The sequence below is a fragment of the Salmo trutta genome, chromosome 15, assembly GCF_901001165.1.
Source record: "Salmo trutta chromosome 15, fSalTru1.1, whole genome shotgun sequence".
NCBI lineage: Eukaryota > Metazoa > Chordata > Actinopteri > Salmoniformes > Salmonidae > Salmo > Salmo trutta.
In genome coordinates this window covers 55251449-55265770 of record NC_042971.1, presented here as the reverse complement: position 1 = coordinate 55265770, position 14322 = coordinate 55251449, and the positions used below count along the sequence as shown (strand labels likewise).

At 40.4% G+C, this 14322-nt stretch overlaps 1 protein-coding gene across 2 annotated transcripts in view; it reads right to left on the bottom strand.

Moving 5' to 3' along the window:
- The window catches only part of LOC115149379 (phospholipid phosphatase 1), a 28323-nt gene extending 15473 nt beyond the window's left edge, over window positions 1-12850 (bottom strand). Inside the window, exons 1-2 of one of the 2 annotated variants that reach the window (XM_029692201.1) lie at window positions 12308-12848; window positions 1917-2071 (exon numbers count right to left, since the gene is read on the bottom strand). In XM_029692201.1, the coding sequence (XP_029548061.1) occupies window positions 1917-2071; window positions 12308-12365 (213 nt within the window). In that variant the 5' untranslated portion in view covers window positions 12366-12848. Of the gene's footprint in view, window positions 1-1916; window positions 2072-12307 lie in introns of both variants that reach the window. The other variant, XM_029692202.1, reaches the window with a different exon arrangement.
- Window positions 12851-14322: the final 1472 nt, after the last annotated feature.

The following is a 14322-nucleotide window of genomic DNA, read 5'->3' as shown; positions in this document are numbered from 1 at the left end:
TGAAGCACCACAGTTTGAAATGTTGCCACGGCAACAGGTTGATGTATAGAGAAATAAATCAGTTGGTCTGGTCCAGGGGACTGGAGTTGAGATGTAAGTGTTGTGTATGGGACTCCAGTGAATTATAATGGAATAGACATAGTGTGTGTGTGTGATTTAAGGTTTCCATCACAGTAAAGACTTTAGAAGGCCAGGAAGAGGGATCAGTCACCAACACTACACGCACACCAGCTCAACTTCTGACCGTAACACAGGATTGTAGACAATAGCTAGTAGTAGACATGCTTTCCTAAGTAACACACAGACACACACACACACACAAAGGGAACAGTGTGCCAACACTTCTGTCTCTGTCATTCTTCAAATAGAATCTGTATCAGTGTTCCAGGAAAGCGTTCCAGTTCTTTTTGGACAGAGAACGTAACCTGTTTGTTCCAAAGCCTATCAGCAGGAACCTCAATAACAGACATGTCGAAATTTCATTTAATCTCATTTCTGGTAGAAAATAAATGGTAGGATCAATCATTTATGAATGCATCTATGGCCAAGTCAGAATAAGTGATACGTTATACATCATGTTTGAATGGCCTAGTTAACAGGGTAACAAAATAAACAGCTTGACCACAGGGTTGCTAGGTCTTTTCAGGTTTTCTGAACTCATGCTCTGTGATATTCAACCCCAGAACACCCCTAAAATAAACAGCTTGACCACAGGGTTGCTAGGTCTTTTCAGGTTTTCTGAACTCATGCTCTGTGATATTCAACCCCAGAACCTCCCTTCTGTGAGGGGCCAAACTTACACCAGGACTTCCTACTTCCTTACTGATCGGTTGGACTCTAAAGGCCTTACTATTGATGAAAACCACAAATGACAAATAATATCTGAGAAGCTTTCACAACACAAGCTTCAGAAGTGACTGAAATGACATGTGGATATCAGGATATGTGTGAATGAAATACTCTATAGGGGTGGCTGAAATGACATGTCAAAATAAAATGGGGATATGTGAAAGGGGAATGGGGACACTTTGTGGACTGGGCATCCTCTATTGAGTTAACCCTTACCCGATTGGCAAAGCTGGTTGAAATATCGTTCCAATCAGTTTATATGGTTGTAATCTGGTTGAAATAACATCATTACAACCAGTTTACATGGTTATAAGCTGGTTGAAATAACATTACATTATACCCTGATGAAGACACCTTGTCTGTTGAAACGTTGGTTATTAGGTTATTACATTATTGCATCTGAGCTCCTAGAGTGTAGCGGCTCTCCTTTATTTTTTGAAGTGTTCTACTCTGCTAGCCAGCACCTCGCCTAAATAGGAGTGCGTTTCTTTCACCTCCACACTGAAATAACATTACAATCAGTTTATATGGTTATAAGCTGGGTGAGGTAACATAAATACAAACGGTTTATATGGCTATAAACTGGTTGAAATATAATTACAACCAGTTTATACGGTTATAAGCTGGTTGTTGAAATAATAATGGGGCGGCAGGTAGCGTAGTGGTTAGAGCGTTGGGCCTGTAACCGAAACGAGCAGTTTATATGATTATAAGCTGGTTGAAATAACATCAATCTGTTTACATGGTTGTAGTAGCATCGTATGCATTTGTTTTGCTTACTGGGTATGGCCTTGTTGAATTGAACTATTTGGTTCTGACACCTAAGCTCTATGGACATCCTCCCTAAAGTTGAAGCTTTACATCATGACCAGGTGTTTAACAAAATAACTAAATGGAACACTTTATGTGTATGGTATCAAAAGTTTTTAACTGTAAATTTAGAACAGTTGCCTGTTTGTTAGTTATTGTGTAGTACTGTAGCTGTCCATTATAATGCAATCTAAGCCAGCTGTTCAATATTTGGTTAGTAAATATTTTGTTTTGGCAACTCTTCCATTGTTACTTACAGAGCAAATGGGCAAAGTGAAGCCCACACCGTAGAGCACATTGGAGGTGACTGTGCTGGGGTGGAAGGGGTAGCTGATGCTGTCATCGTTACAGAAAAAGCCCCTCTGATAGGGCTTGATTTGGCCCAATTTAAGGGCTGCCAGGGGCAGTCCCGCTGTGGATGGAGAGAGGAAGTTAAGGGGTTAACTTTGTAACAATAGTATTGTTATGTCTTGCAGCAGGGACACTATTGACAGCAGCAACACCACCTCAGTGTCTACCATGCTACTACAGTACCAGCACGTGTTTGTAATGATGCAGAGATGTTAATATTCAACCAGAGACTTCAGACTCAGAGCAGTGTTTCCCCTACAATTGTACAGGCGGGGCATGCATCCCTGCCTAGCTGTCTTGTCCCCTGCCCAGGCGTGGAATTGGAAAAAGTCACTCATGGAACTGAATTTACTTTAAAGAAGTCACACATTCCACCCCAATTCTATTCTTTCCCTGACCTAAAAGTGTTTGGTTTCTATTCATTTTTTCCAGAAATCCTGGTTGGAGGATTACCAGATTTACTGCTTATTCACTCATAATTCCAGGAATCTTCCAACCAGGATTTCTGAAAAACGAGGGAGTTTTGGGAAGGGTACCAGAATTTTGTAACCCTACTCTAAGGGAACGATTGTTTCAGAGAAGAATATTTTGGAGACTGGTCTGGGACCAATCAGTCTCTAGCTATGAGAATGAGTTCCCAAGGGAGGCCCTTCAGTAAATGCTCCAGTTGAATGACAACATAGCATCAAAAGAAACAGTTCAACAACAATAACATCACCAGACGGATTACATGATGTAATGACAACATAATGACCGTTTTTCACGGCACAGAGGACTCTTGAGAAAGATTGTACAATCTCTTTGTGAAATCGGTGCTGTAGTAGCTCATTACTCTATGGATCCAAACTGTAAAGACCGGTAGATAGTGTATCATAACTAATAGGTTGTGACCGTTCAATGTCTGAGTTGAATGTGTCTGTTCTCTGGCTCCCTGTCCGTTCAGCCTTTTGTTATTGCTGGAGAAAGGCATGCTGGGAAAACGGCACAGCCTTTTTATTCTGGTTCAAGTTGAAGCCAGAAGCATGAGGCCCCTCTTCCCCTGAGGGACAGAGTGGAGGTCTGTGTTGCTCAACTGTCACACTACATCCTCAAACTCACACACTCATGATGTAAACACTCTGCGGTACTCAGCATGTAAACACTCTGCGGTACTCAGCATGTAAACACTCTGCCGTACTCAGCATGTAAACACTCTGCCGTACTCAGCATGTAAACACTCTGCCGTACTCAGCATGTAAACACTCTGCCGTACTCAGCATGTAAACACTCTGCCGTACTCAGCATGTAAACACTCTGCCGTACTCAGCATGTAAACACTCTGCCGTACTCAGCATGTAAACACTCTGCGGTACTCAGCATGTAAACACTCTGCCGTACTCAGCATGTAAACACTGCGGTACTCAGCATGTAAACACTCTGCCGTACTCAGCATGTAAACACTCTGCGGTACTCAGCATGTAAACACTCTGCCGTACATTACACTCACAGAAGTTCCAAAAGAATAAAGAATTTAACCATTTGTACATCGTTATGACGTGTAAAGTGCAAAGGGGAAAATAAATAAACATAAATATGGGTTGTATTTACAATGGTGTTTGTTCTTCACTGGTTGCCCTTTTCTTGTGGCAACAGGTCACAAATATTGCTGCTGTGATGGCACACTGGTATTTCACCAAGTAGATATGGGGGTTTATAAAAAAATAAAAATGGTCATACATTTGGCAATAGGTTAGGAAGTGCAGCTCAGTTTCCACCTCCTTTTGTGGTCAGTGTGCACATAGCCTGTCTTCTCTTGAGAGCCAGGTCTGGCTACGGCGGCCTTTATCAATAGCAAGGCTATGCTCACTGAGTCTGAACATAGTCAAAGCATTCCTTAAGTTTGGGTCAGTCACAGTGGTCAGGTATTCTGCCACTGTGTACTCTCTGTTTAGGGCCAATAGCATTCTAGTTTGCTCTGTTTTTTTGTTCATTAAGTAATTATCTTTTTGTTTTCTCATGATTTGGTTGGGTCTAATTGTGTTGCTGTCCTGGGGCTCTGTGGGGTCTGTCTGTGTTTGTAAACAGAGCCCAAGGACCAGCTTGCTTAGGGGACTCTTCTCCAGGTTCATCTCTCTGTCGCTTCCTTTTAGGTAGTTGTAGAATTTAACGGCTCTTTTCTGGATTTTGATAATTACCAGGTATCGGATTGATCCTTACGTTGAACACAAAGGATATTTTTGCAGAATTCTGCATGCAGAGTCTCAATTTGGTGTTTGTCCCATTTTATGAATTCTTGGTTGGTGAGCGGACCCCATACCTCACAACCATAAAGGGCAATGGGTTCTATAACTGATTCAAGTATTTTTTTGCCAGATCCTAATTGGTATGTCAAATTTTATGTTCCTTTTGATGGCATAGAGGGCCCTTCCTGGCTTTGTCTTTCAGCTCGTTCACAGCTATGTGGAAGTTATTTGTGGCGCTGATGTTTAGGCCGTGGATTTTATAATGTCGTATTTTTTTCCCCCAACACCACTTTCCATCAATTTGTATAGCAGACCCTCATGCCAAATTGTGTCAAAGTTTTTTTTTAAATCAACAAAGCATGAGAAGACTTTTCCTATGTTTTGTTTGTCAATTAGGGTTTGCAGGGTGAACACGTGGTCTGTTGTACGGTAATTTGGTAAAAAGCCAATTTGACATTTGCTCAGTACATTGTTTTCGCTGAGGAAATGTACGAGTCTGCTGTTAATGATAATGCAGAGGATTTTCACCAAGGTTGCTGTTGACGCATATCCCACGGTAGTTACTGGGGTCAAATTTGTCTCCACTTTTGTGGATTGGGGTGATTAGTCCTTGGTTCCAAATATTGGGGGAGATACCAGAGCTGAGGATGATGTTAGAGTTTAAGTATAGCCAATTGGAATTTGTTATCTGTATATTTTATCATTTCATTGAGGATACCATCAACACCACAGGCCTTTTTGGGTTGGAGGGTTTGTATTTTGTCCTGTAGTTCATTCAATGTAATTGGAGAATCCAGTGGGGTCTGGTAGTCTTAAATTGTTGATTATAAGATTTGTATTTGATCATGTATATCTTTTTGCTGTTTGTTCTTTGTTATAGGGCCAAAACGATTGGAGAAGTGGTTTACCCATACATCTCCGTTTTGGATAGATAACTCTTCGTGTTGTTGTTTTAGTGTTTTCCAATTTTCCCAGAAGTGGTTAGAGTCTATTGATTCTTCAATAACATTGAGCTGATTTCTGACATGCTGTTCCTTCTTTTTCCGTGGTGTATTTCTGTATTGTTTTAGTGATTCACCATAGTGAAGGCGTAGACTCATAGTGAAGGTCTCCGTTCTTGGTTGGATAGGTTTCTCAATTTCTTTCTTAGGTTTTTGCATTCTTCATCAAACCATTTGTCATTGTTGTTAATTTTCTTTGGTTTTCTGTTTGACATTTTTAGATTTGATAGAGAAGCTGAGAGGTCAAATATACTGTTTAGGTTCTCCCTCTCTCTCCAAAGAGGACAGGAGAGGACACACACGGGAGGAGCTGGTCATGGTTAAGCTTCAGTGCAAATAGCTCAGAGATATCCATTCACCAAAACACTTTAAATAGTAGGATCTTTATGGACATTGGTTATCTCAATCACATTCAAATGTCAGAAACATTTAAAAGGGTCTGCTATACTGTATAATGTGTTTCGGTTACTTTGTTGTCAGTGAAAGTTCCGAGATTAGAACACCACACAGACATGCAGCAGACAGTCATGATATTCACATTAAGGTTTCTGGCAACCAGCAGAGTAAATGCAGAACGATTGCTTGACAGGGGGTGCGGAACGGTTGCTTGACAGGGGGTGCGGAACGGTTGCTTGACAGGGGGTGCGGAACGGTTGCTTGACAGGGGGTGCGGAACGGTTGCTTGACAGGGGGTGCGGAACGGTTGCTTGACAGGGGGTGCGGAACGGTTGCTTGACAGGGGGTGCGGCGCGATTGCTTGACACGGGGTGCAGAACAATTGCTTGACACGGGGTGTGGGATTTCTTTTGAAGCCTAATTTAGATATGTTTCTTAGAATTTCCGATATTTTGGTAGGCTATTTGTTAGTCAACCTGTCTATAATTAGATACATGAAACTTCTCTTCTGTCATTACTGCCCTACAAGACTACATAAACCATTTCTCACCAGAATGTCATAAATCGATTAAAGTTTCAATTGAGTTGACATCGGTAAAGTTCTCTTTCATCTCTGCTTCTATCACGCAGCAGACATTTTAGGGACCAGGGATAACAAACAAAAATCTTGACAATACCGGGAATGATTTTAGGGGAATTAAAAGCTGTGAAAACGACTCAACATGATCCTAAAAAATATTTGAGTTCGGCTCGGATGCATATTTATGTCAAACCTATGGACAAAAATAGCCTTGTTCATGCATCTAGCTACCATCCTGACGCTTTGAAGAGAGGCTTGCCATACAGCCAATTCTTACATATCAGACGCATCTGCACCCAAGATATGGGCTTTGTCATCAAATAAACATTACTTGAATTTCCTCAACCGAGGTCTGCTGTTGAGGACATGGTCAGATCTGACTGTAACTGATCTTAAGTTCTGTGCCATTGACCATGTTTCCCAAGCCACAGATGCCACGATATGGATGAACGTCTTCTCCAGAGTGAAGCCCGATGCATCTTCTATCTGAAAACTCTACACCCCCAAGGCTTAAATTAGTAATTGGACCTTGTAATGTTGTGTCTGGATGCACCAGCAGTCCCCCCGCCTGCCCTCTTTGAGCTGTACACCTGAGTACTGTACCAATACATTTTTTATGTTTTTTACGATAACGCTATTTAGCCTATTCCATTGTGTTTTACTTCAAGTGTATGTTAACATTTGAATTGTAATTTTTTTTGTATATTTCTCTACTACATATTCTCTGTTAATATACCTTGTTGACTCCCCATTCGCTAATATCTAATGAATTAGATGTCTGCACCTGCTGCGCTACTCGGCGTCTACTGAAGTCTCTTATTTGCTCTTTTCACTTTTATTTTTAAAAATAAAAACTGTCACCCTGTGTATTCTTTTGAGCGTGGATTAAATTGGTTATATTATTTTTGCATCTCGGCCTCTGGATTTTCCTTTTCATGGTTTGAGTGTGAGTACCTTTTGAACTCTGTTTATAATTTCCGACCTTTTGGTAGGTTATTTCTTAGCTCTCAAAAAGTTTTCTCCTCCATGTGTAGAGTTTTCAGAGGTTACATTCGCCCACAGTTGGTTCCATGTGAATGACAATTCCAAAGCTGTATTTTAATGTTAAGAAACATCAATAATCATTGCTTTCAAACCGGTTTTCGAAACATATGGCCCTTATCTTTCATATCAGCGAGAAATAATCTTTCAAATAAACAAATATAAACTTACTGTAGCAGTTTTTCACAGATCCACAAACTGTGTGTGACTCCAGTTGCAAACGACTACACCTCCCCAGTTACGCTTACACACATTGCGTATACTTACTTTTTAATCCCCACTGATGCGTATAAAAGTACTGTAGTGGAGGTATACACCGTTTCAATTAAGGCTGATGGAACAAATCAGAATGTTTAGCTTAAAATGTTGCTAAACTAATATGTCTTCACATTTTAAGCACATCAATGTGCACACAGCGGTACACTCAAATGTTCCAAAATGCAATATGCGGGGAAAAAAAATTCAAAAATGCACGCCGCACATGAGAGGTTTCATGGACAGAAATAAAGTTCTAAAAAATAAAAACCTGAAAAGTGGCACGTGCATATGTATTCACCCCCTTTGCTATGAAGCCCCTAAATAAGATCTGAAGGTAATTGGTTGCACCAGAAGTCACATTATTAGTTAAATAAAGTCCACCTGTGTGCAATCTAAGTGTCACATGATCTGTCACATGATCTCAGTTCTGAAAGGCCCCCCAGAGTCTGCAACACCACTAAGCAAAAGGCACCACCAAGCAAGCGGCACCATGAAGACCAAGGAGCTCCCCAAACAGGTCAGGGACAAAGTTGTGGAGAAGTACAGATCAGGGTTGGATTATAAAAAATATCAGAAACTTTGAACATCCCACGGAGCACCATTAAATCCATTATTAAAAAATGGAAAGAATATGGCACCACAACAAACCTGCCAAGAGAGGGCCGCCCACCAAAACTCACAGATCAGGCAAGGAGGGCATTAATAATGAGGCAACAAAGAGACCAAAGATAACCCTGAAGGAGCTGCAAAGCTCCACATCAGAGATTGGAGTATCTGTCCATTGGACCACTTTAAGCCGTACACGCCACAGAGCTGGGCTTTACGGAAGAGTGGCCAGTAAAAAGCCATTGCTTAAATAAAAAATAAGCAAACACGTTTGGTGTTCACCAAAAGGCATGTGGGTGATTCCCCAAACATATGGAAGAAGATACTCTGGTCAGATGAGACTAAAATTTAGCTTTTTGGCCATCAAGGAAAATGCTATGTCTGGCACAAGCCCAACACTTCTCATCACCCCGAGAACGCCATCCCCACAGTGAAGCATGGTGGTGGCAGCATCATGCTGTGGGGATGTTTTTCATCCGCAGGGACTGGGAAACTGGGCGCTAAATACAGGGAAATTGTTGAGGGAAACCTGTTTCAGTCTCCCAGAGATTTGAGACTGGGACGGAGGTTCACCTTCCAGCAGGACAATGACCCTAAGCATACTGCTAAAGCAACACTTGAGTGGTTTAAGGTGAAACATTTAAATGTCTAGGAATGGCCTAGTCAAAGCCCAGACCTCAATCCAATTGAGAATCTGTGGTATGACTTAAAGATTGCTGTACACCAGCGGAACCCATCCAACTTGAAGGAGCTGGAGCAATTTTGCCTTGAAGAATAGGCAAAAATCCCAGTGGCTAGATGTGTCAAGCTTATCGAGACATACCAAAAGGTGGCACTACAAAGTATTGACTTTTGGGGGTGAATAGTTATACATGCTCAAGTTCTGTTTTTTGTCTTATTTCTTGTTTGTTTCACAATAAAAAATATTTTGCATCTTTAAAGTGGTAGGCATGTTGAGACAATCAAATGATACAACCCCCTCCCCCCCCAAAAAAATCAATTTTAATTCCAGGTTGTAAAGCAACATAATAGGACAAATGCCAAGGGGGGGTGAATACTTTCGCAAGCCACTGTATATCCACTTCTCTAGGCACCACTACACCACTGACTAACACACACATATGCAGTTGAAGTCGGAAGTTTACATACACCTTAGCCAAATACATTTAAACTCAGTCTTTCACAATTCCTGACATTTAATCCAAGTAAAAATTCCCTGTCTTAGGTCAGTTAGGATCACCACTTTATTTTAAGAATGTGAAATGTCAGACTAATAGTAGAGAGAATGATTTATTTCAGCTTTTATTCATTCATCACATTCCCAGTGGGTCCATGTGTACCTTTCAGCATACACTGAAAAAGCGTATGCGAGCAAGGAGGCCTACAAACCTGACTCAGTTACATCAGCTCTGTCAGGAGAAATGGGCCAAAATTCACCCAATTTATTGTGGGAAGCTTGTGGAAGGCTACCCGAAAAGTTTGACCCAAGTTAAACAATTTAAAGGCAATGCTACCAAAGTATTTGGTATTGTCCATTTGGAAGACCCATTTGCGACCAAGATTTGTCTTCCTGACTGATGTCTTGAGATGTTGCTTCAATATATCCACATCATTTTTCTGCCTCATGATATCATCTATTGTGTGAAGTGCACCAGTCTCTCCTGCAGCAAAGCACCCCCACAACATGACGCTGCCATCCCCGTGCTTCACAGTTGGGATGGTGTTTTTCGGCTTGCAAGCGTCCCCTTTTTCCTCCAAACATAACGATGGTCATTATGGCCAAACAGTTCTATTTTTGTTTCATCAGATCAGAGGACATTTTTCCAAAAAGTACGAGCTTTGTCCCCATGTGCAGTTGCAAACCGTAGTCTGGCTTTTTATGGCGGTTTTGGGACAGTGGCTTCTTCCTTGCTGAGCGGCCTTGCAGGTTATGTCGATATAGGACTCATTTTACTGTGGAAATAAATATTTTGCACCGGATTCCTCCAGCATTTTCACAAGGTCCTTTGCTGTTGTTCTGGGATTGATTTGCACTTTTCGCCCCAAAGTACGTTCATCTCTAGCAGACAGAATGCGTCTCTTTCCTTAGCGGTTTGATGGCTGCGTGGTCCCATGGTGTTTATACTTGCGTACTATTGTTTGTACAGATGAACGTGGTACCTTCAAGCATTTGGGAATTGCTCCCAAGGATGAACCAGACTTGTGGAGGTCTACAATTTTTTTTCTGAGGTCTTGGCTGATTTATTTTGATTTTCCCATGATGTCAAGCAAATAGGCACTGAGTTTGAAGGTAGGCCTTGAAATACATCCACAGGTACACCTCCAATTGACTCAAATGATGTCAATTATCCTATCAGAAGCTTCTAAAACCATGACATAATTTTCTGGAATTTTCCAAGCTGTTAACAGGCACAGTCAACTTAGTGTATGTAAACTTCTGACCCACTGGAATTGTGATACAGTGAATTCTAAGTTAAATTATCTGTCTGTAAACAATTGTTGGAAAAATTACTTGTGTCATGCACAAAGTATATGTCCTAACCGACTTGCCAAAACTATAGTTTGTAACAAGAAATTGGTGGAGTGGTTGAAAAATGAGTTTTAATGACTCCAACCTAAGTGTATGTGAACTTCCGACTTCAACTGTATCTCTAGTATTTACTATATGTTCGGAGAAAACTATAAAACCCACTTTCAACACACACCTATGAAGGTATCGGTAGTCGCATCTGGTTGGCACACATCTAGACATTTGTGATGAAGGGTTTGTATTTTTAGTATGCTATCACCCCAAACCAAACCATATGTATGTCATGACTGAGGAAGCTCTATCTAGTAGAGAGACACTATCTGAGTGTGAAATCAGTTCCAAGTTGATGTAATCTTGACAGAAGAAAGTAGCACATCAGTTATATTCATATTGCTAAGCTTCTTACTCTCTAAGCACATTTAAAACATCTGCATCAGCTGCTGGCCTAACAGTTCTTCAGTACCATAGAGTTAGACTAATGTTCAGCACACAGGGAAAGGAAATGAGTGCACTGCACTCTGGGATACCTTATCTATGACACATCCAGGACTTCCGTAATTCATAATTAGATTAAACTCCTACACCAGGGTTCCTAAATAGAGGGCAATTAGGATCAAGAATCATTAACACAATAAGGCCATGAAGTTTCCAAGCAACAATGGATAAATCATTACAAATGAATGGTTATTCAGTACTGCCTGAAATAGAAACCAGCACCCCCTGAAAATTCAGAATTAAAACAATTATTCATAATTTATTTGAAAACATTTTTTCCCCACAAAAGTAGGGCACTGGGCCTTTACTAGTCCTCTATTGGCAGCTATGGAAAACATCCCCTGATAGCTTTGAATAGCCAATATAATTTGTTGACGCTAGATACTGTAGGGGTGATGGCTATAACTGACGCCAGATACTGTAGGGGTGATGGCTATAACTGACGCTAGATACTGTAGGGGTGATGGCTATAACTGACGCTAGATACTGTAGGGGTGATGGCTATAACTGACGCTAGATACTGTAGGGGTGATGGCTATAACTGACGCCAGATACTGTAGGGGTGATGGCTATAACTGACGCTAGATACTGTAGGGGTGATGGCTATAACTGACGCCAGATACTGTAGGGGTGATGGCTATAACTGACGCCAGATACTGTAGGGGTGATGGCTATAACTGACGCTAGATACTGTAGGGGTGATGACTATAATTTAATGCAATCTAAACAACAGCAAGGCTCATTCCATAGTTCATACTTTTACGGCAGGAATACAATTTTAATAATCATTCTAGAACGCAAGAGTTACATTTTATCGTTCTATTACATTGTATCATCACCAATTTCACAAGCAACATTAACTAACTGTTCAACATCAATCAACGGAGTGCAGTAGCAGCAGCAGTAAGACATATGGCACTCAATCCCTTTCACTGCTTTGGTCACAAAATATTTGTTTTGGTGTTGATTAGCCTACTTATTATCAAATGATCAACTTCTTCACGAAAGATTCGCCCCCGTTTGACCAATAGGCAACATATAACCACTCCCTCTATAGCCTATACACGTGACAGCGATTGTCAAATATTATGTAAATAAGGTAACTCATTGTAACTCATTACAATATAACAACATTATAATAAGCAATTCATAGCAAGCAGATACATACCGAGAATTAGACAGGCGATGTCAAGCAGAATAAAAGGAATCCCTCTCGTCTCGAACATTTTTACGGCTTCTCGTCCTCAGCTCGTTGACACAGACGATCCTTATTTCGTGTTGTCGTCGTATCCTTGAAAGCGTAGTAGCCAAGTAACCGTAGATCTGATTAGACTAAACCTAAACAATACTTCGACCTAAAAATAATATTAGAAACCGTCAATTGAGAAGCCTAACCTTTGAAGCCTTATAATACCGACAGACAGCGTAAATACCGTAATTTGACACAGAATCTTAGAACTGATCCTCCCTTTTGAATGAGCGAATCGTCGTGCGCATCGAAATTCTAATCACAGGCGCCGACCGTGGCCCGGTAAATTAGACGGTTCTTTGCGTATCATTTAATATCGGTTGGCAGAGCCGACCGTGAAGGCTATAAGGTAGAGAGGTCTGTATAGTCTGTAGGCTACCAGACTGCGCAAAGAGCCATGAGCACAGTGGGGTTTCGTTATGGCAGCTGGCGAAGAGGATGGACAGAAGAGACTATAGAATATGACAGCACGGATAACGTCTAATTTACCTTTCGCTCCGCCTACTCTAGTCCTACTCCCATTGCTGTGTTAATTTATTAAATTAAAGTAGCAACGTTATTATGGTCCTTTTAATAACTCATTGAAAAAAAGATACACAGATATCACATAGGAAGAAAATATCCTATGCAGCCTGCTTGATAGGCTAAATGCAAAGCATAATTTGTAAACCTGTAACAAAAAGCTGTATTGGTTTTATCAATAAACATTCCCAAGACATCTCATAAATATTGTAAGCTATATCTTATAAAGCCTATATCATTTATCCAGGACATTTTATTGAAGTTTATGAACCATATTGTATTCTTCACGTGTTCATGTGAAATGGGAAACTGGGAGGTGGGAAGTCTGAAATCCGACATGTTTGTGTTCAAGTGCTTGTTATTAATGTTGTTAATAATAACGTTGTTAATAATGAAGTTAGCTAGTTTGCTTAACATTGACAATATGGTCAAACTAGCTAGGCCTACATGATCTATATGCTACCTATTAATAAGGAAGTTGTCAAAAACTGATCTGTCAACTTTTGGTTGAAAAGGTGAAAGGTAAGTGGTAAAAATTCACAACTCGGCCAAAAAAATGATTCACTTGCAATTCCGACGTGGAGTATAGATAACTCCGATAGCATGTGAACACGGGCGAGAATAAACGCATGAGTGGGATCGGCTTTGACGGTTTGGTTCTTATTCAACCTGTAGGCGTATGGTACAGATTACTTTTCTCAAGATTATATTTTGTTACAAAACATTTTATATATCTTTTTTTGTTTATTTAACCTTAATTTAACTAGGCAAATCAGTTAAGAAAAAAATCGAATTTACAATGATGGCCTACCAAAAGGCAAAAGGCCTCCTGGGATTAAAAATACAAATTTAAATAAAAAATATAGGACAAAACACACATCACAACAAGCGAGACACCACAACACTACACAAAGAGAGACCTAAGACAACAACATAGTATGGCAGCAACACATGACGACAAAATGGTAGCAACACAACATGGCAGCTGCACAAAACATGGTACAGACATTATTGGGCACAGGTAATTTACAGTGCCTTCATAAAGTATTCATACCCCTTGACTTATTCCACATTTTGTTGTGTTACAGCCTGAATTCAAAAGGGATAAAATTCACCCATCTACATACAATATCCCATAATGTGAAAACATCTGACAAAGTGAAATCTGACAAAGTGATCTGACAAAGTGAAAACATGTTTTTAGAAATGTCAGCAAATGTATTTAAAATTAAATATAGAAATATCTCATTTACATAAGTGTTCACACCCCTGAGTCAATACATGTTAGAATCACATTTGGCAGCGATTACTGCTGTGAGTCTTTCTGGGTAAGTCTCAAAGAGCTTTGCACACCTGGATTGTACAACATTTGTACTTTTTTTTTTATTCTTCAAGCTCTTTCAAGTTGGTTG